A 26,615-nucleotide genomic window follows, 5' to 3' on the forward strand; every position below is an offset into this window, starting at 1 on the left:
TCTACACTGCAGGGCTCCCATCAAGGATGACGGCACCAACAACAGGCAAAGCACCTGCTCCTCTTTTTGGCACCTCTGTAACAGAATGACAAAGCCCCATGTCCAGGCAAGGCACGCGCCTGCTCTGCTGAGCCTAGGAGAACCACTGCTTCTTTTCGTTTCACACTCGGAGCAGGCAAGGTCAGACTGCATTGCCAGCAGTTGATTTTCTGCACAAAATGGGAACTGTCTGACTGGCCGGGGGCCAGACAATCACAGGGCCTTTTAGTGAGGACATGGACCTTTCAGTGCACAATGATCCCCCCTGCCACCACCCCCCTGCACGGACATGCTATGTAGGGTGATGAGCACAAGCCGAGCGTGCATGGCATGAGAATGGCGGACGCACGAATCGCAGGCAGCTTACGGGAGGTGCTCACCATCAAATGCACACTGGAGCTCGACTTCCTTTTCTGGACACACCATTGAGAGAGGGAAAGAGAAGGGAAGAGAGGAGATGAGAAGAAAAGCACAGAAACTATTCACATATTAGTGCGCCAGCAAGGCCCCCCTGCCAATATTGCTCCCCTTGGGGCAGGTATAAGCAGCAGCAGAAATGCGCAGACATACGAGAAGGTGCAGAGAGAGTCACCATTAAAGAACATGACTACACACCAGGGGAAGGGTAGGGATGAAGCCCCCATCCACTCAAACATCGAGGTCAGAACATAGGTGCCTCACACAGTTATAAGGAGAGAGGAATATGTATGGATCCTTGTGGGATGCAAGGAGGTGCCTTTATGTGCTCTCCCAACTCAGAAAACTGCAGCTTCCCCGGCCACACTGAAGAGGTAGGCAGAAAACCCCATTTGTTCACATTTGAAGGAAGCAGAGGTGTGTTTGCAACTACAACCAGAGCGTAGGGAGGAGGGCACAATGGGTGAAACATTCCCAAGGGATAAAGAAAGAAGAGGGAACTTCTGAACATAGTCTGGAGAGGAGAAAGGCTCTCTCACACAGAAATTGGGGCCGATCAGAGGGAAGGTGCACCCATGCTCAGACACAGAGGAAAGGCAAGAAAGACAAAGAGGCACTCGACAGCCCAAACACCTTGTGCTTACAGATACTGGGAGAATAAACAGAAAGCAATGCTCAAACACTACCTTCTTGGACTCTACTCTTTTTCAAAAGTATCTTCAGTCGTGCTCAAAGACACCTTCACCCCAAACTGCACTCTCCTGTAAACAAGGCTCAGCATGCATTTCTCTGCTCTTTCACTACACTCAGTGTCACCCTGTCCAAGCTGAGCCTGGCAGGTCTTTCAGCACTACAATACTAACCCCTGCCTCTGCTGTCTCCACATACCTTTTCCTACTACCCTCTTCCTTTGGTACCATCTAGGCTACTTCTCTGCTGCTTACTACAGAGTCTAGCTCAGAGAGTAGTGTAGGACAGCACATCCCAGCCAAAACCCACGATGGCACAGGCTCAGCTATGTAGCTCTGGACTCCAGCACACTACCATGGCCCACCTCTGGAGCAGCCCTTGAACTCGGTACAGGCCATGGAGTTGTACCTCCCTGTTTCATACACTTAGTAAGCCTTCGCAGCTTTCATCTTGAACATTGCCTTCGTCTGTGCTATCCTCACACCAGAGCTCAAGCACATATACAGACTGGCACGTCTTTGAAAGCAGAAGTGTCCATGTTCACCTCACACCCAGAACCACATTCCTAATGACACGATACAGTCCAAAATCATGGAGTCACTGCATGAAAAGACTAAAACTAGCAAAGCTTCTGCCTCATCTGGTCTTTAATTCCAGTATGGACACACTCCAAACACTGATCTGTTCAGCAGTTGGCTGACAAATCTTCTGCTTCATGGAGGCACAACACAGGTATTACCATTACCTTGTTCACAAATTTGTGATTCCTCCTATCTTCTTTTAGGACAATTTAGCTTCTCCACAGGCTCTTCCTCAAGCTAGAGCTAAAACAGGCTGTACTACCACTGCATGAATACAATTTTTAATGTATTGTATTATTTAATATCAGTTGCAGCAGACAAACAGAGGCTATACAGATACTGCAGGGAAACTTATCACTAAGGAAGACAGTCTCATTTGATGTTCATATACATTTCCAATGAGTTACAGAAACAAGAAAAGGGGCAGAAAACATTGAGGCAAGTAAAAGGTTCAATATGAAAGGAGAGTCAACCAAGCCACACAGAAAGCAATCACCCTCCTTATATTAGAGGCACAAGTAACACTGACAAAGGAGGAAACAGAACCCTCTGCAGATCAGAATTTAATCAGAGTACAATCTAAATTTAAAACAGCATTGGTCTATTAACATGGCATGATATATTGCAGAAATCCCAGAAAGCACATTACTACTACCTACTATAACAACAGGGGGAAGAAAAGCTATCTAGGCAATATGAAAAACGTGGGGAGTGAGGTCTGTGTTAAGACCAGAGCATGAAAGTAATATTACAACTTGAGCCAGGTTGGATAACGCCAACAGGAGCATGGGCAGTAAATGCTAAAGCATCAAAACTTTTGACTAAAGTCAAAACATACATCAGTAAATTACTAAAATCAGGTCAGTCTCACAATGCCCTCTGTGACAGCTGCATCAGAGCCATCTACGTCATCTTCTCAAGGTGACTAGCTGAGTGAGCAAAACTTTGTTGTTCTTGTAAGGTGACTACAACTTCACAAAGTAAATAAGATAAACAGAAGTTCTCTTTCCCTTCCACAAAAACCCCTACATTTTCTAGTCAATGCAAAGACATCCCAGGGAATGCAAAAAAAAAGTTAAAGGCAGACAGATAGTCTATGGTAGTACCTCACTGATGTAAGGATTTCCTTACATCTGAGTGACAGAACATTCTCCCAAAGAAGTACGGACATTTTCCTCTCTAACAAACATTCATCCCTAGGTTTAAGTTCTGTTTCTGTACTTATGTGAAATTCAGGTGTTCATCTCAAAAGAGGAGCAGACTCTCTACAATGAAACTTAAGGAAGCTTCTTGCTTTAGGTAACAATAAACAGAAGTCAGCAGGCGACAGAAGACAACCTGAAGAATCACTGTCCCTCCAGCACAGCAGCAATACTAGAAATGGCAAGCGTAAATCATTCCGAGCACCTATAGAAAATACAATGCATACTAGAAGATGCTCTAAGTAGAGTGATTACAAGCATTATGTGCCCATTCATGGTTCTGGGCATGTAACATGAGTATCTTTTTACAACAGCTTTTTGCGTATCTATCTCCCCCAGTTTGATACGGGCAGTATAGTTGTGTTAAAATATTAAGCTTGCTGCAGTTCATATTCCAATAGAGAGTACAGTCATTTCAGGACTTCAGGAAAAAAAACCAACCCAAAAACGTTGAACTCAGAGCAGATCAGTGAGAGGCAGCCTGAACTAGCAGATTTGAGGTCCTATTTCTGCTTCTGCTTTAGCCCTTTTGTGTGATGCTGAGCAAATCATTTCATCTTTGTCAATCCATCTTTTCTCTTGCCCTCTGTCAGCTTGTCTATTTAAATTGTAAGCTAAGAAGCAGGGATTTTCTGCTTAGGCATCACTACAGTGCTAAGCACACTGGACACTTGATCTCAGTTAGAGTTTCTAGGCATTACAACAATGCAGTGAAAAAAGTGAACGCATCAAAGGTGGGTAGAATGTCTTATTGGATGTTAGCACTTAAACAGATCTGAAGCACTCCCCAAGCATCTTGCATAAAACAATTCAGCATAAAACTGTGCTGTTCAGGTGAACTTGGGTTCTCCTCATTTAGCTTCACCATAACAATCTTTAAACAGCATGGCTTTAAGATTATAACAAGTTCAGGTACAGAAATAGGAGCATTAACTCCTGTTGGTCACTGCGTGGATGTTACTCGACCCTCGCAGATTTCCAGACCCTTGCAGATTTTCTAGGTTGGTTCACCTTGCTACTGTGCCTCCTCTGTCTAAGGCACACTTTCACAAACTGCTTTCTCAGCAGCCATGCCAGCTTAGAGAGCATCCTGCCTTCCACACATACTTTTTACTGGGCAAAGGGCAATGAAAGCTGATACCCACCAGGCAGAAAATGTACACTTTACCACAATATTCCTTACAAACAGCAGAACAAATGGTATTTGGTGCCTCTTTGCAGTTATGTAAAATGAAAAGCAGGTTTTACAACATAGCCTTGTCACACCAAAAATCTGATTTTCACTCTTTCAGCTGAGTTCTCCTTTCAGCTGTGCTATTCAGCTTTTACTGGGAAAGAAAACAATGTGCATGCAGCAAAGAGACAAGGTAGAAAACCAACAGATTTTGCAGAGCATTGCAAGTGAATGCTGTTAAAATCTCCTGGACCCCATAACATTTTCCACCAGTTACTATTTACATAGAGTGTTACATTGGGCCTGAAAAACATTATTGATATCATTTTGTATCCTCTAATCACCAACCGAGGTGCTCACAAAAAACAAAAAAATCCAAAAAAACCCCACCAAAACAAAAGAAAAGAAGAACCTGACAGCTTGGAAAAGAACTGATTTTAAAATACTTGCAATTACGTACTTCACTAAAAATAGCACTTTGTGCATTAACAAATTCTGGTTATAAAGATGGATGTGACAGGCCTTGCTAGAACTGGAAACACACGCATCCTCACCACCAGTAGGAAATGAGATTCCCTTTGGGAAAAAAAGAGAACACCACTGTTGGAAGTGCTGCTCAGAGGCAAAAAAAAATAACAGTAGGTCTGTAATACTAACTACAGGGAGCCCAGACCCTGAAGGGTCAGAGGAAGGACATTCAGCCTAAAGTGTCCTTCATCTTCACACAGGTGCCTGCCCCGGCCTGTTCCTTAAGTCCTCCCTCACCCTGCAGTGGATGGCAAGTCCAGATTACAGGCAGAAAGGGGAACAAGAAAGCAAGCAGATTTGACGTGAAACTATCAGAAGTGAATTTTATAGTGGTAGCTGCACAATGTTGCTTACAAATTTAGAATCTCAAAGGAAATATCTGGGACCTACAGTGCTGGTGACAAGAAACGTGGTGTGTTACATGGCTCTGCAATTCCTCACTCAGTATCTTCTAGCCTCACTTTCTGGATTTGAAAGGAGAAAAGCATGTTCCTTGGAGATAAAACCTGGGCCTTCCCTGTTGTTACCGCACCAGCTTGGATCCAAATTCTGACTGAAGAAAGTGAGTGCAGCACTACCAAATGTTTGGTGCACAGGGACAATTTAAGATTCAAGGCAGTTTAAATCATTCATTATTTAAGATAATGGAAAAGTTCTCAAGTGCCAAGCTGATGAAATATCTACCAATTAGCAGAATTAGTACTTGAAATAGAAGCAGCAGTGCAAAATGAAAACCAGCAATGCTTCAAATAGATTTTGGAAAGGAATTTGCTAGAGGAGAGGGTCATGTACGTGGAAATTTATCAAAATAACCCCAGTGTTGACACACCTATGTTGGAATAAAAAAACGTTTCCTTCACATTCTCCCCTCCTGATTTAAGCTCCTGTCCCACTTCCAAAACAGTCTGATGCAAATGAAATGCATGCATGCCTCACTCAAACTTGCCTAATACTATGTAATAGAAATTCCTACTGGTTTTGTCAAATAATGCAGGGTTCTAGCACAGATAGCTCTGAATACTAGCCAAAAGAATTGGAAAGTTACAACAAAAAACCCAACCACCAAACAAACCAGGAGTCTCCATATCTCGAGGGAACATGAGAAACAGCCTAACCACATGGCATGTGGTCAGCAGCAGGCCACAGTTAAAAATACAGCATGCAATGCTTGTTCTAAACCTACATCTGATGTAAAATTACTTATATGGGAAGCGGTAGTGAAAAGGATACCACAAAGCTGAAAATCTGTTTGGTGTTCACGTCATGGTACCAGTGCTCTGCATTACTGCAGTGGGCAGAAAATCATAGTTTGCTACAAGTAATGCAAAACCGGATGCTCTTAACTCAACCAGTCACTAGCACAAGATGTTTGTCAGAATCATCTAGCGTGAGAAAATCAGTGGGGCTAAAATTACAAGTTCCCTGCACAAGGAGCAATGCATGAAGAGCAGGCTAGCGAGGCCACTTACCAGACACTGACCAGCACAGAGACTGCAGCACAGCAGCCAAGTGTGCCAGTACTGCACCAATAAGCAAATGGAAGTGGTAAAAGGCTACACTTCCACTGGATGACTAATGGGAAGCAGCACTGTACCAGTAGACAGAAGGTGCAAGGCAGGAGATAAGCATGTAGCCATAGAAATCATACAACAGAGGTGTTAAGGATGTACTACAAATACACAGATCACTACCTACTCTCTATCTTGTCCAAACTTAACAGTGAGGGCAAGCAACCTGTACTTTTAAAAATCTGCATTATTAAGCAAGAGAGTTACTCAAAACACCAACTTTAAGAAGAAATTTTTAAGTTATAAATTTTAAAGCTTATAGAAATGATAGAATAGTTAGGGTTGGAAGGACCTTAAGATCATCTGGTTCCAACCCCCCTGCCATGGGCAGGGACACCACACACTAAACCATGTCACCCAAGACTCTGTCCAACCTGGCCTTGAACACTGCCAGGGATGGAGCATCCACCGCTTCCTTGGGCACTTGACTTGGCCGTGAACTTCATGAGGTTGGCATTGGCCCACCTCTCAAGCGTGTCAAGGTCCCTCTGGATGGCATCCCTTCCCTCCAGCGTGTCAACTGAACCACATAACTTTGTCAGCAAACTTGCTGAGGGTGCACTCAATTCCACTGTCCATGTTGCTGACAAAGATGTTGAACAGGATTGGCCTCAACACCGACCCCTGAGGGACACCACTTGTTATTGGTCTCCAATTAGACATTGTGCCATTTACCACAACTCTTTGCGTGCGGCCATCCAGCCAATTCTTTATCCACCGAGCGGTCCATCCATCAAATTTATGTCTCTCCAGTTTAGAGACAAGGATGTCGTGCGGGACAGTGTCGAACGCTTTGCACAAGTCCAGGTAGATGACGTCAACTGCTCTGCCGCTGTCCATCAGTTCTGTAGCCCCATCACAGAAGGCCACCAAATTGGTCAGGCAGGATTTCCCCTTAGTGAAGGCATGTTGGCTGTCACCAAACACCTCGTTTTTCATGTGCCTCAGCATGGTTTCCAGGAGAATCTGCTCCAAGAGTTTGCCAGGCACAGAGGTGACACTGACTGGTGTGTAGTTCCCTGGGTCTTCCACCTTCCCCTTCTTGAAAATGGGGGTTATATTTCCCCTTTTCCAGTCATCGGGAACTTCACCTGACTGCCAGGATTTTTCATATATGATGGACAGTGGCTTTGCATCTTCATTCGCCAGCTCCTTCAGGACCTGCGGATGGATTTCATCAGGTCCCATGGAATTGTGCACATTCAGGTTTTTAAGATGATCTCAAACCTGATCCTCTCCTACAGTGGGCCTAAGGTCTTCAGTCTCACAGTCCCTGCATCTGCCTTCCAAGACTTTGGCGGTGTGGTCAGAGCATTTGTCAGTGAAGACTGAGGCAAAGAAGTCATTAAGAACCTCAGCCTTCTCCAAATCCAGGGTAGCCAGTTCTCCCGTTAGCTTCCAGAGACGGCCCACATTATCCCTAGTCTGTCTTTTGTTGGCAACATACCTAGAGAATCGCTTGCTGTCATCTCTCACATCCTTTGCCAGATTTGATTCTAACTGGGCCTTAGCTTTCCTGATTGGGTCCCTGGCTTCCTGCACAACGTCCCTGTATTCTTCCCGGGCCTCCTGTCCTTGCTTCCACCTTTTATAAGCTTCTTTTTTCCCCTCTAAATTTCCTCAGCAGCTCCTTGTCCATCCATGGAGGCCTCCTAGCCCTCCTGCCACATTTCCTTCTAGTCGGGACGCAACACTCCTGACCTTGGAGCAGGTGATCCTTGAATATCGACCAGCAGTCTTGGGCCCCCCTGCCCTCTAGGACCGTATCCCATGGAACCTTACTAAAGAGGTTCCTGAAGAGGCCAAAGTCTGCTTTCTTGAAGTCCAGGGCAGTGACCTTGCTGCATGCTCTTCTCACTGCCCTGAGGATCTCGAACTCGACCAGCTCATAACTGCTACAGCCAAGGCTACCCTGGAGCATCACATTCCCAACCAATCCCTCCCTGTTGGTGAGCACGAGCTCAATCATGGCACCTCTACCTTGTTGGCTCCTCTATTACTTGCAAGAGGAAGCTGTCTTCCACACAATCAATGAACCTCCTGGATTGCTTGTGCCGGGCCGTACCATACCATCCCTTCAACAGATATCAGGATAGTTGAAGTGCCCCATGAGGACAAGGGCCTGCAAGCATGAGGCTGCTCCTATCTGTCTATAGAGAGCTTAATCCACAGAGTCCTCCTGACCAGGTGGTCTGTAAAAGATCCCCACAATGATGTTCTCCATCACTGTTCTCCCTTCGACCCTGACCCACAAGCTCTTGACTCATCACCCATCCCCAGGCAGAGTTCCATACTCTCCAGCCTATCACTGACATAAATAGCTACTCCCCCTCCCCATCTGCCTGGCCTGTCTTTCCCAAACAGCCTATAACCTTCCATTCCAACGCTCCAGTCATAGGAGCCACCCCACCATGTTCCTGTGATGCCAATGATATCATATGCCCGGAGCCGTGCACACACCTCTAATTCCTCTTGTTTATTCCCCATACTATGGGCTTTTGTGTAGAGGCATCTGAGCTGAGCTCCAAATGAAGCCGACTCATTGGCTGGAGCAGCTGAAATATCTCTGCATCACTCCAAGCATTTATTACAGTTGCCGGCAACTGACTGGGAGTGTTGAGATGGAGCGATGCCCCCCTCCCCCAACACATCTAGTTTAAAGCTGCTTTGACCAGCCTGGCAAGCCTCCTACCAAAGCAGCTCTTCCCCTCTGTCAGACCAGCTCCACCAGCCTCCAGTAGACCTGGCCTCCCAAATCGAGTCCCGTGTTCTAAATAACCAAACACCTGACTATAGCACCACTGTTCTAACCATTTATTAACCTGCCAAATCCACCTGGCTTTTTAAAGGTCCTACCCTCTGACGTGGAGGATTGATGAAAAAACTATCTGAGCCCCAGAGCCCCTAACCACGTCTCCCAGGGCTCTGTAGTCCTTCTTAATGTTCCCCAGGCTGCTGCTGTCAGTATCACTAGCACCCACACGGACCACTAGAAGTGGGTAATAGTCAGAGGGATTTACTAGACAAGGCAGCCTCTCAGCTACATCCCTGATCCGAGCCCCTTGCAGGCAACACACCTCCCTCGAGACTGGCTCAGGCAGACAGACGATTGCCTCTGTGTCTTTCAAAGTAGAGTCACCTACTACTATGACCCGCGGCTTTCCCCTGGAGGCACCAGTAGTGATCCTCTTCACTGGTGCACCAGTAGGATGTTCATTTGGTGAGGTGTGCGTTTCCTCATTAGCCCCCTGCAGAGCTGCGAAGCAGTTCTGGGTGGGGATGTCGGAATTTGGAGGAAGCCCCTTGCTTTTATTTGTCCTCTTCCTCCTTGTTTTTTTGTTACTAGCTCTCAGTTTCCTGGACTAACATGCTTCTCCTTTTCTGTATGCGCTGTGGTGGACATCTGTGGCCCCTGCACAGTTCGGCCCTGGAGCAAGCAGTACGGCTCCCTCTCAGCTCCCCTGACAGCTTTCAGGCCACTGACAGTGCCCCGCAGCTCAGCGGTCCTGCCGGAGGACCCCCACCAGGGCGCACTGAGCGCAGCCCTGCCCATTGAGCACCCTCGCGTCAAGAGACCCGTGCAGGGACTTCCTACACCCCGAGCTCCGCACTGCAGCCTCCCCTCCCACCAGAGCTCCCAGAGCGGGCCCTGGCCCTGAGGCGAGCGCTCACCATCCCGCTCCCTGCCCGCCCGCATTGCCAGCGCCAACTGACGCGCCAACGGCCGCGCCCCGCGCTACTCCCGCGCTCCCCGGGGTGGGTGTTCCCCGCTGGGGCGGTGCCTCAGGGCCTGGTGGGGCTCAAGGCTCCCTCCGTGGCTCCCGCCGCTCGAACTGAGGCTCCGGGACAGGGGGTTTGCCCTCGCTCCGGGGTTGAAGGCTCCTCTCTGGAAATATCTCGGCAAATGAGCGTTAGTGGCCGAAATGAGGACCCAAAAGCTACACCTGAAAATAGACGGCATCTGGGGAAAACGGGATGCTTAAACAACTCTTCTGAGGGCCCTCTGCCCAGGTTAAACCACACTTAATGACAAAAGCATGCAATGCGCCTCATAGACACCAGTCACGTTCATACAGCATGCTGGCTCTTGGCTGGGGGTTTCCAGTGTCATGCAGAAGTAGAGAAGAGGTTCCCAGAGGACAACCCCATTCACCATGTACAAAGAATGCTATGCTCTCTAATCTTCCACTTTATCACAAGTATTCAATTATATATATCAGGAACAACATATACTGTGAAGGGTTGAAGACTACTTCAGCTAGAAAAGCAAATCCAGCTTTACCCTTTTCACAGAAGAAGACATGGTGTTCTCAATGAATCAAACACCACCAGCTTTCTGTAGAGCTGGAAGTCTCTAACATACAGGTGTCCTTGTATGTTAGGAAATGGACTCATCTGTCCGTTTCTGGAATATTGTGACCCAAGTTGGGAAGGCTCACTGAGAGCCTGCTGGAAATCAAGAATCGTGAGAAGAAAGGCAGTTTTTTCTAGACAGCTGACAAAAACTATGTGGATGTGTTATCTGCTGCTTTTCTAGTTGCTTCTCCTGTGCCATGTTGGGATTTTGAAGCAAGTAGATGCTAATTCTGAGTTCACAACATTTGGGATCATCCATTCTTATTCCACGGGATTTTACTGTAATGTTTTCCATATCAATAGTTGCGACAACTCAAACACACTTCCTGTATTAGTGTGCATGTGTTCAATGAGTGTCTGTATAAGAGGCAGGCATGTGCGAGGGCACAAAAGCTCACTCTTGCAGGCACATTTCAAAGGTAAGCATCCTAAGCCAAGAACAGCAGTTCCATGTAGCATTTTGGTCAAAACAATCCAAAGACTTGAGTGTCATTAGCACAGAACACAGCAGAACTGCAAGAACACAGGTTTTGCCAGAGCAGTCCCCAAAATAAACCCAACTCCTCTAAAAACACCTCTTTTTCCAGCAGCCTGCTTGTATTGTGAGCTCTCTGGAGACAGAGCCTCGTTAAAATGGAAAAGGGCTATGAGAGCAGGAGAGAACAAGCATGTTGGTCCTGCAGTGTGCATATCAACCCTGCAGTCAGGGGAGAATGAAGACTGTGCACAGCACAAAACCAGAAGATGAACTATTTCACCTAACAGCTGTGGAGAAAGATTTGGACTTCAAATGGAAATGCGAGCAAATAAACCAAACCCTACTTTGCCATGTGGAGGACAGTTATCCTTTGGAACAGTTAGGGGAAGACAGTGCTCTAGCCCATAACCACCTCAACTCCAGTACCAGATGGTAAAGGGCTACTGCCTGGAACAACATACAGCCTTGGGAATGGCCTATTTGACCTCCAGAACTGAAGGATGACCATGCACACAGAGTGAAGTGGAGAAACAGGAGAATGCTGGGCCCTCAGGGATGTGGACTGAACTCTTAACACAAGACTCAGTTTCCATTCTGTCCAAACATGACCATCTTCCCCATGCCTCTTCCCACTCAACCTTCAGCATCTGTCCAAGTGGGGTGACAAAGACATTTCCATGGGGTCTGCTGGGTATCAGCAGTTATTGACAATTGCTCTATGCAATTTTGATACCCAGAAGCATTCTGCACTGAACAGAACAGACTAGCCAGAAGCAAGTGTCACATTTGAAAAAGTCTTGGTCTTTCTAATGCACAGCACTGACCAGTTCTCCATACTTCAGAGAAAGGGGAAAAAGAAATCTTGCTGGTATGATAGTGCACTTAACAAGTTGTGTGATGTATTAAGGTGCATGTAAGGAACATTAAGATCCCACCCAACACTCCATAAGGATACACTGAACATAACAACCCCATCTGCAAGACAGGGCTGTGGTTTTACCCTGGGAGGGGATGGGCACCCCAGAAAGCAGCTGCCTTCTGTTCAGATGGTGGGAGAGAGAGTGAAACGGGAAAGCAAGAACTTACCTTCACTCCATCTGACTTCTTGTTCAGCAGGCTTTTGGCAGCTGTAGGGAGAAGCAGAAGTAGGTCAGATTTTGTTTTCAAGAATGTTCTCCTCCCCAACTCCCTCAAAACTGAGTAACTCATCAAATCCATCCTGATAGCAGAAAGTCACCCATCCTATCTATTGTTCACCTGTTTATGCAAAAATGTTCCCACTTTCACCATCTCAAGACCACCAAGACTGAAATGAGACTTCACAGTTCCTCTGTTTCAGTCCTCCACTCTCACACTGTGACCCCATCCAGAAGTGTGAGCAGTTACAGGGGGAAGAGCTAAAGCAATCTGCCAGATTTAAAGGCTTTATCCTCAAGTGCAGCCATTCACATAACAGACTTTGCAAATAAAGGGGCCACTAATAACGCAGAGACCTCCTAATTACTGCTATTCACAGTTACTCTGGGGGAACATCTGGACAGCTGAAAGGAAGAGCCTGGAAAAGTGAAAAAGGCAGAATCTGATAACAGTTAAAAGAAAAAAAAGAATGAGAAAAGAGACAGGAACTAGGTTGAATTTCTTCACTGGGAGATAAAGATGTTCTGCTGTGCTCAACTTAAACAACTGGCACTAGCAATGAAAGTGAGAGCATGATAAGTACAGACAGGGAGCCCACAATAAATGCTTGGCAGAAGGCACGCTTGGGACTGACAAAGGAGCTGCTCCATCCATTACAGGTAAGTGGTATGTTGACCACAACTGTAAGACCCCATCTACAACCTCAACAGATGTAAAACATAGCTTGCCTACTCATGAAGAGTATCTTCAGTTGTTACAACTTCTGTAAACAGCATTCTAGAGACCTGCTGGACCAACACACTGATATGCCTCTCCTACGTAGCTGCTGGGTCCAGGTACTTGACCTGGATTTTAGCTCCAGCAAACATAAGACCTAGAGAAAAGGCAAGTCCTAAGACAATGCTCACTGTTTAAATGCTTCAACTCCCAAAGACATGCAGGAGTTGGTCAGCATGGAGTGCTCAGCCTCCCTCTAGAAGCAGCAACATTAGGCAAAAATGGTCTTGCAATATCCAAGCAATTACTCAAGTTGTATGTGAAAAGCATTTTTCTCCCTGCATTCCCTACCACACGACTCCACAGATATGGATTAACTGGACAATATTAGCTGAGCTGGTGCAAATGGTGATATTGTCTCCTCACAATAAAGAAGAGACACCCATACAAGTTTATTACAATCTCTGAATTGGTTTTCCTAATTCTATTCCCTAATGAAAGTATAAAGTCACCAGGAATTTGTCTTCATTCCTGCTCTCAGAAACCACCTAAGAACACAAAGAACCTCATACAGAGGTTGGCTGAGTGTTACCCGTCAAAACACAGTGCTCCAATGTGCACATGTGAAGGTGTGCAGACAAACTGACCCAAGCAACTCATCTATTCTGCAACAGTTTCTTTGCTGAGTGTACACATATGAAAGCATTGAAAGACTGAATCTAACAACTAAGTTCTTGCCACCTTCAAGGCATGAAGAAGACCAGCTTGATTCCACATGCAAGTGAGAAGAACAAGGTGATTATGGAGTCAAAAGGGGTCCAGCATTTATATCACACATACATCAAGGCATCTCACACAACAACTGTTTAAAACAAGAAACTGTTATGGCCTTAAACACTTCAGAAGGAGTAAAGGATTCTGCAATTTAACAAGTATCACAAATGGGACATCCTTGAAGGGAGGTGGGGGAGAATCAGAGAAGGAAACAGCACCACCATATGTTCTGAGAATGACCCAGACACAAGCCGGGAAGCAACATTTTTCACACTTTCTGCAGTTTCCCCAGAAACTGACATGTGTCTTTGTGGACAGAAGACAGCTAAAACCACATTCTATGAAGTTAAAGCAAACTCAGCTGAGAGTCCTACTGCATGGCCCAGCACTACCTAATGCTGCCCCAGTGCTCTCCAGCACAGCCTGCCTGTCTAGCCTCCTTCCCAGTTTGTACCTCTGCACTGCACACAATGTTTTCTCACAGGCCTGTCAGCATCCCAGCGCTGCAGAAGGGAGCTGTGTCTGGATTGTATTTAGTTCATGCTTCATACTGTGGTTTGTAAGGACAACTGGAGAGTGCATGAAGTGCACTCACATGCAAAGACGACTGCAGGCACCTCAAACAAAAGGAAGGCATGTGTATTTTTATGAGGCAAATCAAAGAGGATGCAATTGGAATTTCTGCAGCAAGCAACAGACAAGACTTCCTGTAACACCAATCATTTTAGAAGACAGACAGCACCACCCAACATGCAGCTTAGCAAAGAGACAGGAGGGGAAAAATCGAAGGACACATGAAGGCAGATTCTTAACTGTTCAGGAAGTGGTCTTGTACCCATGCTCTGCAGTTTTCCAGGCATGAGATACTAGTATTTATTTTCACCATCCTTGGCAGTTCCTTTACACCTTAAAGGGATTAAATTCCCTCTTCTCAGTAGAGTTAAGAGCTCCAGAGCTCCTCTGTGATGAAGCAATAGAAAGGCACATGCTGCTAAGCCAGTAACTTAAAAGCACAGTTTTGTTCTTGGTTTAACAAGACACCCTCCAGTTAATCTCTGAAGAGAAACACAAAAAAAGTCATCCCCTGCACACATCCCATATACCCCTCCCTCTTCCCACATTTGTCAGTTTTGGCCTCCATAGGAAACAGCCTGGGTTCTGGACCATGCACCTGGCAGAAACACAAATCCCTAATGCTGAACTCATCAGCAATGAACACTAGACGCTCTGGATGTACCAGACCAAAGGGGGGGGCAGTGGAGGCGAGAATTTCCGAGAGGGACTGAAATACCCACTCCAAACACAGCCATGGATAGTGCCTTCCCCCCTGCTAGCTCCACGCCTCCTCTTCCAGAGAGAGCAGCCTGCCCTGGGTTCGCCCTCTCTGCAGCTGTCAAGTCTCAGTTATATTTCTCATCCCATTTAAGCTTCCAAAGAGTATTTTTTGGGATGCAAGGATAACACTGAGGATGCTTTTACTAAGCTTGACTAACTGAAGATGCTAGTCCAGCAGACAAGCCAAGTTCTGGCTTCTAAACACAAGATTTACACCATGAAGAATTCTAAGACTTTGCTGAGACTTGATTATTATAATAAAAATCGTATCATACCAACACAGAATTCCAAACGACACAGAGTGGCAGCTTGTCACCCTCATTCTCAGTTCAAAGAAAGTCAGATTAACTAATTCTCAACTCAGTGTCACTTCTGGGGCTCACCACAAAATAACCAACAGTCAGTATATAGCCACAAAGAGGCTACCATTACAAACAATGCCCATGATTGCAGTGTAACAAGAACATCAATTTCTAAAGGACAAGATAGAGCAAAGACTGGTGGTTAACACTCTGCCACGATGGCTATTTAGGCACAAGTCATCCTAGCAGCAGCCATTTAAACACGGCAGAGTGATTTCACAGAACAGAGGGGAGCTGTTCTCTTGTATTCTCTACACTCACTTTGGCTTCTGTCACAACAGTCCCCTTTTTCTTAGATTCCCTAGTGACTTACTATGGGAACTTATTGCAATCGCAATTGCACAGGAACACTATGCACTAAGTGAGAGACAAATACAAAGACAACCTATTTGCATGGGATAACTGTCTGGCAGAATTTACAACATGGACTCTTGCTGAAAGGTCGACATTAAAGTTTTTCTTAATTCTGGTTTGCTATTAACTCCCTCTGCCCCCTAAATGACACCACTGTTCCAGAAATGTACCTGAGCAATAGACAAGCAGCAACATTTAACATTTTCCCCCTCAATGAAAAGCCTTCCATGGGGGCTTCTATTCCTCAGCAAGACTAGAGTGGTTCTGTTGTAAGAACTGCTAAGGCACTGGCATAGGTTGTCCAGAGAAGCTGTAGCTGGCCCATCCTTGGCCAGGCTGGATGGGGCTTTGAGCAACCTGGTCTAGTGGAAGGTGTCCCTGGATCTTCACAATCCCTTCCAACCCAAATCATTCTATGATTCTATGAAAAGCAGTCAGTCATTTCTAAAGACTCTTTTCAAAAAAAGCAGAGAAAGAAGGGTAGAACCAGGTGGAAAGGGAGGTAAGAACCCCAACCCATTAGGCAATGCAAGTCTTCATGTGATTTGGACCCACAGGATCTCTGGATATAGCAGACACCTCCTTTCCTATCCAATTCACCTCATCAGGCACAGCCATTGCCCAGCACTGTGCACATATGTCCAATGTTTTGGGAAAATCTCAAGGGTAGGCAGCTTTTGAAGATGCACACCATCTCCCAGACATGCCCCAATGGTTTTCAGAGAAAGATTAAAAGAGGGAACATTCATTAAAACTAAAGCCTGAAATACACAACCCAGTGGTGCCCTCTTGGCATGAGCCACGCAGCTCCCAGTTCTCCCACTAGTGAATATTGGAGAAATTGTGTGGGAGCCAGGTGATTTCCTTCTGCTTTTTTCACCGCTGCCAGCCTCAGAAAACCAAAACATTCTCCAGCAAGACTATGTACAAAAAGCCAACAACCACAAGCTTGCCTGATAGTTTGTGACATTTCAATTAATGTGTTCAAACACCTTCCAACCAGCGCAGAAATTTCACATCCTGAAAGACACACTCTTTGAAACTATGCATGAGACATGTATACACACAAACAAGAGCAGAACCTTAAAAGGTTGAAACAGTCTGAACACCCATTCTAGACTTCTAAGCCTGAATGCCACTGTCTATCCCAAATTCAAGAGTTGATAAAAATGAGGTCACTTCTTTTGCAGTATTACAAAACCTCAATTTCTTGACAAATCAAGAAATGAAGGGGTAAAGGGCAAACACCACAAGAAAAGGCATTCACAGAGTTCTTCTGAACTTTAGGGAGAGGAAGATATAAGTAAAGGGAATTATTATGAAAATTTAAATACACTTTTGATGATAAATAAGACTCTCAAGTCATAGTGATAAACATTTAAATGCAGCAATAAAATCCATGTGATTCTGGGAAGCTGCAAAATAGCAGTTTACTTACTGAAGTGTGTTACTTCAGCAGGTCCACACTGTAGTAACTGACCACCATTTGCTGAAACCCCTTAATATTTCTTAAGCAGCTTGGTAGATACAGAGAAATCACTTAAACTTCATTTTTATTAAATGTGACCTCATCTTCTGCTTGGGAAATGTGGTTCCCAGTGATCTCATTTATTCAGAGCTCTCTGGAAACATCTCGATGAATGTTTTCCTCCAAATTTTCATCCTTTGAATTCACACCAGGATGTTGGTGTTGGCATGAGCCAAATGATACAAATTTCTGGTCCTGAATGGATAGCTATGTAACTAACACAACACAGCAGAAACTTCAAATATATTACTCACACAATTTTAACTTTGCTTTGGTTAAAGGAAAGGAATCAAATTCCAATCTGAGCATAAATATATATATACACACACACACAAAATAGCAAAAATTCAGATTCAGAAGCACTTCTAGAAGGCAGGTATAACAGGACAGTGAAATATTTCAGTAGCACTTCAGTATTTGTATTATTTCCTTTTTCTTGCTCTTTAGTCAGCTCAAAACCCATCTCTGTACAAGTTACACCAAATACATACAGGCATATTATTGTTACTTTGAAAGCACTTTTCTCCCTAGGTCTGCCTCCAGCCTCTCTCAACCTCACCTATCTAGTTAAAAACCCAAACCTTCGTATCAAAGAGTTAGTGAGGATCTAGAGACAAACGTAATGAATTCCAGCTATTGCCACAAGCTGCCATAATGGCTCCCTCACAAAACTGACTTGAGCAACCAGTGACAATTCCCAAGAAAAAAAGCTCAGCATCAGTTAAAGATAGAGATTCAGGCATAAGGCTTAAGTACTTGCAATGTCTGCCTTAGGATCTGCTTGGGTACAGGCTAACACAGAACTTGTGCTGAAACACTTGAAAGAAGTGAATTTCATAGAGTGTGAAAGCTTGTTGAACAACTCCTCCCCAAATGAACAGTTGCAATGGGGTTAGGAAAATGGTGCTAAGAATTTCATGTAGTCCACATGCAAGTCTTACATAAAAAATTAACTTATGGAGAAAAGTCACTTCTCAGCACTTTGTGAAGATGGCTGTTTCTAATATGAAAACCAATTTTGTCCATCCTTTCATTCAGTTTATAGCATGCTTACATACAGAGTTTCATCTACATAAATGAGATCAGGCACTCTTAAATACTGCAGCTATTAGGAATCTCTGAAAACCTTGCCAACTTTCTCCTAGTAATAAATTCACATTTACTTCTCAGAAAGTGATTTAGGAGTTTCTTGCATATGATCTAATCAGTTGATTTACCTGACTGTACTTCTGTATTCTGTAAGCGAACGCAGCTCAGATCACTGTTTGCTTCAATCATCTGAACATCGCAAACCACAAGTGAGCACCCAAATCATCTGCTATATACCCTGGTGTGACTATTAAAGATCCCACAGTGAAGTTTAGATTGCAATGTTCTTTCTTGCACCAGAATGTGGACAGAAGCTATAAAACTCTTATTATAACCATGTCTCAATTTCCTGACTTATACTGAAAGGAGTGCAACTGTATCTGCTTTTAACAAATAGCCTACGGCTGACCTGAGATGAAATCTTTTAAAAAGAACCACAAACAGCCAATATTAAATTGTTGAATATACCACAAGTGGGGAAGGGAGATAGATCACATCCCTTTATCTCTAGGAGCTGACCTGAGGCAAAAGGCACCTAAGCAAGCAACAGATTACTGCAAAAGAACAGATTTCTTTTTGCTTTATAAAAAGTGAGATTTTTGATGGGACAAATAAGAGAAGGAGCACTGCTATGGACTCCTTAGGCATACCATTTGTCACAAGCTAAAAACACACTGTCAAATGAAGGAACTCCACAGTACAAAATGTGTGTCAGAGGAGACGGTAATGACAACAGGATTAAAGTCTTCTTCTCATATTTCCTGCAGATAGTACTATTGTGCCTAATTAATTGATACCAGGGTCACATAAGCCTTCGCTTCCTCTTAGTTCAAAACAACTGTGTAGAAGCTTTTAGAGTATCTCATCCCCAGACAGGAATAAGCTTCTGTCTTCATACATCTAGTTCCCTGTCTGCTGGGAATGGGGCTTTTAGAGGCCCACAAACGTGTCACCAATTAGAGAAAATAAAAACCCCTTAAGGTCTTTAGGGAAAGAAACAAGCTACTATTTCAGAACGTTTCTCGAGTAGTTAGATGACCTGTCATGATAGGGAAGGTCTGAGCTGTACCCAAAGTTCCCATGTGGACTTTCTAACTTTTTACTTTCATGCATGCACTTATTCTTTAGTTCCATCAGATTTATGTATTTCAGCTGCAACAATTAAGAAAATCTAAGTAAATTAAAAAATAATAACAATAAAAAGCCAAGCTCATCTTACACACAGTCCTGCAAAAAAAAAACCAAGAGTAGCTGATCTCCCCACTTTCAAAACACATCAAAATATTAGAAATTGCTGCTATCCACAGAGGCTGTAAGTACTTTGCAGCTAAATTCACAGTATTTCTTTCTGGACAGCTTTTTTTTTGGAGCATCTCATTACCTGGTACCTCATTACCTCACAGCTTATATTCAAAGCAGAAATCGGTGACACTAAGAACCCTGCACTCACTATGGGCCACTTAGGATTTCCTTTTCTTCAGCTGCTAACTGAAGCAGATCCAGCAGCTTCAGCCCTTGAGACAGAGAGGAATAAGCAGAGCAAGCCTTTTCCTCCTTGATACTAGCTCAGGGAATAAGTGGATGTATAGGTCACACACCATTAAGGAGAACCCTTCTCTCAGGCACTTCATGTACTCAAAATCTGGGCCACAGGAGATTTTCTTACCCAAGCGCTTCTGCAGCTTCATTAGAAGTGACAACATTTGCAGACTAAAAAAATGAATCTAAAACTGCTGTTTAAAAAAAATAAAAACCCTGAGTATTTCAGAATCATCAATTAAGTGAAATAAAACCCTGCTCTGTGGACAGATCAAAAATGGTTCACACCAGCCCAAGACAATGTCGAGTTTTGTACAGTCCAGTGGAACCCCTGTCATTGTGCCATAGCTCCTCAGTTACTTCAGAATCATTCCCAGAAAACAAGATATAATTTTCAAGTGCTGTAATAGCACAATCCTGGGACAGGTGAATGGAGAAAATTACTCTGCCTCTTTAAGAATGCTGCCTTGATATCATAAAAGAATGTATGTATGAATGCACACTTTGAATGCTGGGATGATCATTTCACAGAGGTTTTCATTCCAATTAGAAGTTTATTGTAACATCACCCAGAATGTGAGTATTGATATCCACCATTAGTAAATGGCCAGATGAAATTTATACACTTCCATGTCATTCATCATCACTTATAATCCATACAGCAGTCTTTCACTTGAAAGTAGCTGTAGTCAGGTGCAATAAAAATCTGACTCATGCGTTCAATTATTGCCCTATTTAAAAGGGGAAAAAAAAAAGTTACAAAGAGGGCAAAGAAAGCAAACAATCCCATAAACCAAAAGCACTTGCAAATAGAGGTTTTCCACCCAAATGGATATGTACACAGATAACTGTATCACCTAGATGTGCTGAGCCAACACAATCATCTTCCAAAAAGCACCGATTTGCATGTTGAGATCTGCATTTTCAGTAAGTGCACTACGTAATGCAGTTGGGTGGGAGCCAGACTACCAGTTATTAAGCTTAAGAGGATGAAAACCACTTCTGAGACTCCAAGAAAGAAAATTCTAATAGCTAGGTGCTTCAGACCCATTTTTGATGAGTCAAAGTAATACAATATCCAAATAGCTTCTGTCCCTATTCTCACCAATATTATTACTTTCCCTGTGCCCCTACCTCAGGTCTAAGGGAATCACTGCTACCTAGTAAGATTTCTTGATTCCTGGCTTCAGAGGGGAAAGCTAAGAAATGCCAGCTAGTATTACCCCAAAATAATCTGATAACAAAGTACCATGAGAGGATTGTGGCAGCTGTCTTTACTTCTGTTTTGTACCAGACTACAGCACCACGTGCTCCTCCCCAAACGAATTACTTCTTATTTCACTCTGGTCACCAGACAAGGCAGAGCAAGCACCATTACACTGTGATGAATTGTGAGCATGTTTCCTCCCTTCATAGTCAACCCCAAAATGGCTAAAATATCTCCCGACTCACTCACACAAAACAAAACCAAGGAAGGGATAGAAACAGTAAGAACTTACCTGAAAAATTCCGAGACACAAGCATCGTTGTGAGGATTGCACCCTGTGGAAAAGAGAAAGCAGGGATAACAGATGGTATCACTCACTTCGGAGAGGGGCTGAGCTGGCCCGTGGAGAACGCAGTGTGTCAGGTATCCCAGTGCTACCCTGGAAAGCACTAATGTATCCAGGATTCCCACACATGGCTGGTGGACCTGATGGGACCAGTCAAAGTCCTGTCTTTCTAGAGCAGCAGCTAAGGATAGCTTTGGAAATCTAAATAGCACTAAGAGTTATGCTTAGACACACAGTTGCTTCCCAGCTTTCATACAGCAGATAGCTACTCCAAGCAAAAGTCACAGACTTTGCCCTAGTACAGGCAACTGACACTGAAGGCAGAGAGTGATCAGAACTAAAAGCCTCAGGATTTGAGAACTAGTTGCTGTACTTCAACCCTCTTGCATAAAGTAGAAGGGGTGACTGTAGCAGAAGAGGCATTGGAAACTTAACAGCTTTGGAGAAAGAAACTACCCAGCTCCTCAATAAACTGCTTTAGTACCCTGTACTGGAGGACCACATAAGGTACTTCACTAATGTTAGTGAACTAATCATTAGAAAAATACTGTTGCTAGGAAGACATTAACCTCAAATTCAGAGGATTAAAAACAAACTTAAGGCAAACTAGCATATACTTACCTTTAGCTTCCTTCTAGCATTGAACTTTCTCAAGCATTCCACAGTCTCCTGCCTGTGCATCATCGAAGCGACAGTGGATCGTTGCTGAAAAACAGGAACAGCAAAAGCTCAAGAACATACTCTAACCAAATCAGCCACGGGAGTTTGCGCCACTTGCACACAACCATGACATGCAAGCTGACATGGCTAAGCCTCTCGCCACTGCATGGCTGCAAAACACTGCCACGGGTTCATAACTGAAGAACTTCCCAATACAGCACGACATGTTAAGTCCAAGCTGGTTATTAGAGGACTGTGCCCAAGAAACTCTATGGCTGAAGTATAGGTGAGAATTAATGCTCTCTGCCTCTCAATGGACACAAATGGGCCAAGACAGTTAGACAGCAAAGTCAAATGAACAAGCTTATCCGTGGTGGACTGAGTTAGAGACCCTACAGAAAAGATCTGGGTTGCATTAGTTATGGCTCTAAGGGGAAATTCCAAGTGGTAAGTGAATACTAGTGAGCGGTAGCCTTCCTGAACACGGCAACTCCCTGAATCTAAGTGCTTGACTGGCAGAGGCCTCGGCATCTTCGCATCAGATTTGCAGAAATAGATTTTCAGTGTATAAGAAGAAATACATAGCTCTATTGCACCAGTGCAAAAACCTGAGCATACAACCTCTAGCCAGTGATGCACACCTGTCACCACAGCAGACTGGGATCACATCAGCTGCAAAAGAGAACTTCCCAGAAGTGTTGCCAGTCACTGAGAGCACATGAGGAAACCAGAGACTGATGCTGCCTGGCATTTAGAGCACATGAGGAAACCAGAGACTAATGCCAAAGTAGCTGTTGCTCTTGCATAGAGCCACAAGCCTGAATTCCCTTTACAAGGACAGTGGGTGAATTACTAACTTGGCAGATGAGTGTGTACAAACCCTCCATTACCGTTCTCCTGCTTGGAAAAAATTCTGCAATACCCAAAAGAACTGTAAACCCTGTTCATATTCAGCTAGTTTCATGGGAAGTCTCTGCTTTGATCCTGCCATCAAAGCTGGTCACCTGTTGCAGTACACATGCCAGCGCGGAGGTAGAATGTAGCTAAACTGTCCTCTAACAACTTTGATGGTCACTGTTCATCCGGCTTCCTTAGGAGTGACAGTGATGTCCAGTTTTTCAATGTGGGCTTACAAGACTCAGGACACATAGTTCAGTGATGTTAGGGAACTCGGTGTCTCAGATAAACTGTCAAGTTTTCCTACTACATTTACATCAGAGGAGCAATATGTCTCCAGAAAGAAAAACGCATGTTGCACACACAGAGACTGCAGAGCAAATGGAAACAACAGACTAACAGGAGTCAGTTTGGGTGAGAGGCTGAAATGGCTGTGAAGTGAAACTGAACTCCGCATAACTCAGACAAGGAAAGCCTCTCTTGAACTGTTCTATATTATGTTGCCACAGGGAGTGAGCTATCGTAATACATACAAGCTTTGGTTACAGGCACTGGGACAAAAGTTAAATATACAGGAACTGCTATTGATTACAAGCATGCAAAGAGAAAAAACACAGATATGCAAAGCCTCAGCTAGTGTGAAGTTTTGACTTCCAAGGAGCTCGCATCACTTTACAGCAGACACTACACTCCTGTTACACAGATTTTCACGTAAGTTTAAATTCCTGATCTGTTGTTTTGTGGTGGAAGTTAAAAACCACCATCATTTCTCAAGAACAAATGGGCAAAGGAACACACTAGGCACATCCTAGAAAGCAGAAGTCTGCTACGGTATTCCAAGAACATCTGGTTAGACTTAGGTGGAACTATTTCATCCTGCAGCGATAAAAGTACACCATTGCTGCCCTCCCTGCACCCACTCCCACTTGCATTCTGGGATTTCCTTGCCAACTTTGTATAAGATGAAAAGTACTTATGTCTGGGGTCTGGCAAGGCAGAAACTACATACACAGAACAGCAACAGCTCTTCAGTGGATTTCAAGTTTACAGCCAGTTAAGCTGCAGCACAGCAGAAGTGTTCCAACGCTGCAAAGATGCAATGCTGTAAACTGAAGCAGAGATGAAGAACAAAATAATCCTCAAATATTCTGTCTGATGCCAAACTTCCTCTGACATTTTAGGATAATATGGATTAGAAGAGGACACGTGGGGAAAACCAGGAACTACGGACATTCACAAGACTTCTAAAAGAATAAGGGATTTTTTTCCCCTACAGTGGCAGTAAAAGTACCACAGTATAACAAAGTTGGCGTGTTGAAGGTCAGCCTTATAAAAAAAAAAAATAAATCACATTTTGAAATATTTTAAATATTCTGGGTTACTCTGGAGCAAAGTCTTCTTGATGTGTCAGTTCAGGGTAAACCACAACTCAGCCTGTAATAGAGGAAAGCACTTACGCAGACCCATGGATGTTTGAGAGCCTGGTCAGCTGTGATGCGCTTTGCAGGGTTTATCGTCAGCATCTGGTTGATCAAATTCTTTGCTTCGGGAGTCACAGTGTCCCACTCGGGTGATGGGAACTGAAAGAGGAAGAAGGAACAGATGAAGTGAAAGTGTCTTCTACTAGCAGAAGAGATCTTCCTTCCTACACAGCTCAATTCCAGCTTTTGCCCTTTTGATACCAGGGCTAACACATTTGCAAAACACAACTCTGAAAACCCACGCTGAACAAAAATTGTACAGAATCCAGTGAATGAATGGCACCAGACAGCAGGACATAGCTGTACCATTCACCAGACACAGGCAGGTAAATTATCAGTTTAAAAGCTTTCTAGGAATCACTCAGACCTTTGAATTTCTTTCACACTCAATAGTCAAAAAACTGAAGTCACAGATCTTTTTAACTGAGTTCTGACATGAAAAATACAAGCAGTATCTTTTTTACCCCACCTTGCTCTCTCTCCAGCATGCTAAAAAGCTGTAACAGCATATGCAAAATCATAAACTCTTAACTACAGCAAAACCTTATGAAAGCAAAAACTGCTAACAGAGATCCCATCAGGTATACTTTCACCACCACAGAGCACAGTATCCTGGAACAATACCAGTCACTTAGGTGTAGCATCCCACCAGCAAGCTGTTAGCGAGCATCTACTGTACCAGAAATCATTACTTGGGGAGCAAGAGAGGAACAGTGGATGGGAATACAGAGGCATGGTAACAAAGAGAAGATTCTCAAGTATTTCAGTTACCCATGAGAGGTAACTGCTCTCTCCTATAATTCCAGTAATGATAAAGATGAATATTTACGCCATCCTTCAGATGCTTGCATATGGTGTAGATGACAGCTGGGATTAAATGCAGCACATCTCACTCCTATAAATCTACTGTACAAACACAGGTGAACTTGAGAACACAAAGATAAATGGGCTGTTGGGATAAAGCCCCCTGTCTTTAAGGGGAGGGGAAAGACTGATCCATCCCAAGAACACTTCCTTAGAGTATTACATCACTTAGAAAAAGTTTATCCCATCTCTTTTCTCATGCATTTTGTGCTTTGCTCAGTTGGGACATAAAAATACACCGCCACATTTGTTCCACATATAATCCTATTTCTGCATTCTTGGGCATCAGCAAGGCATTATCCAATTTGTTCTGCAAACATTGCAAGAGACAACTCAGAAATTATGATACCGAGCTTTCAAGCCAGGACACCTTCCCCCCACCCAAACTCTGACGTATTCATGGTAATGCCTTGCAAAACGCCTACCCAACAGCACAAAGTCCAATTCACAGTTACCACTTCCCGTATGATCAAGAGAGAACAACAGACCAGCCCGGTGCATACTGGCCTGCTGGGGTAAGGACACCAGGGGCAGGTACACCAGTAAAACTTGAGCTGTTTTCTACCAGGCAAAACAGAGGAGGAATATACTGGAACTTGTTCATTATAGGTAAGAATTCAAAAACAACATTTTAGATGGGAGGCATCAGGCACTTCACTCCTCGTGACTTACAGAAAGAGTTAGATATTTAACCCCTGAAGTGCTTTGAAAATCCCCATCGATAGAATTAGTGCAAAACCACTTCAAATAACAAGCAACACAGAAACAAGAGGGGCAGGAAGACAAGAGAATACGAGTCCATTTAAGGCTATCACTTTCCTTTCACTCAGGAAGCCACTGAGCCAGGACACGGGGTTAGGCAGACCTTTGTTCTCACCAGTATAGCCGCTCTCATGGTCTCAGGCACAGAAGCTGGGAGGCAACGGGGATCCAGCAGAACCCTTGCCTTTTCTTTTTTAATGTAAACCACAAGACAGCTACAAAGCAAACTCCCCAACTTCTTGATATTCATGCCTGCAGGCTTCGAGCTAGAATTTCCAGGAGTTCCTTTGTCCCTCCCAAGCCTCTCTTTACATAGAAGAATTTATGTCAAACATTCAAGCTATGGTACCCAAACCACATTTTACACCACTTTGCTCCCAAGTACTAACCTCCTTGCTATTCCTCTCCTTCAGGTGCTTTTTACACCTCAGTTTTGCCTTGCTCTGAAAACTGTTCCATGAACTGCTTGGCTTTTTACCAGAGCCTCCAACCCACCATGCTGATCCCCACCACAAAGCCACCCCTCCAAA

At 44.2% G+C, this 26,615-nt stretch overlaps 1 protein-coding gene across 14 annotated transcripts in view; it reads right to left on the minus strand.

Moving 5' to 3' along the window:
• Positions 1-26,615, minus strand: part of CAMK2G (calcium/calmodulin dependent protein kinase II gamma) — a 123,772-nt gene that overhangs the window by 19,077 nt on the left and 78,080 nt on the right. For 8 of the 14 annotated variants that reach the window (XM_030488958.2, XM_030488954.2, XM_030488947.2 and 5 more), the window contains 5 exons: positions 24,436-24,558; positions 22,043-22,126; positions 21,368-21,410; positions 12,120-12,160; positions 420-452 (listed from right to left, as the gene is read on the minus strand). In XM_030488958.2, the coding sequence (XP_030344818.1) occupies positions 420-452; positions 12,120-12,160; positions 21,368-21,410; positions 22,043-22,126; positions 24,436-24,558 (324 nt within the window). The remainder of the gene's footprint in view (positions 1-419; positions 453-12,119; positions 12,161-21,367; positions 21,411-22,042; positions 22,127-24,435; positions 24,559-26,615) is intronic. The other 6 variants (XM_030488960.2, XM_030488955.2, XM_030488949.2 and 3 more) reach the window with 1 other exon arrangement.

Source organism: Strigops habroptila, chromosome 5, assembly GCF_004027225.2.
Source record: "Strigops habroptila isolate Jane chromosome 5, bStrHab1.2.pri, whole genome shotgun sequence".
In the NCBI taxonomy this organism is placed as follows: Eukaryota; Metazoa; Chordata; class Aves; order Psittaciformes; family Psittacidae; genus Strigops; species Strigops habroptila.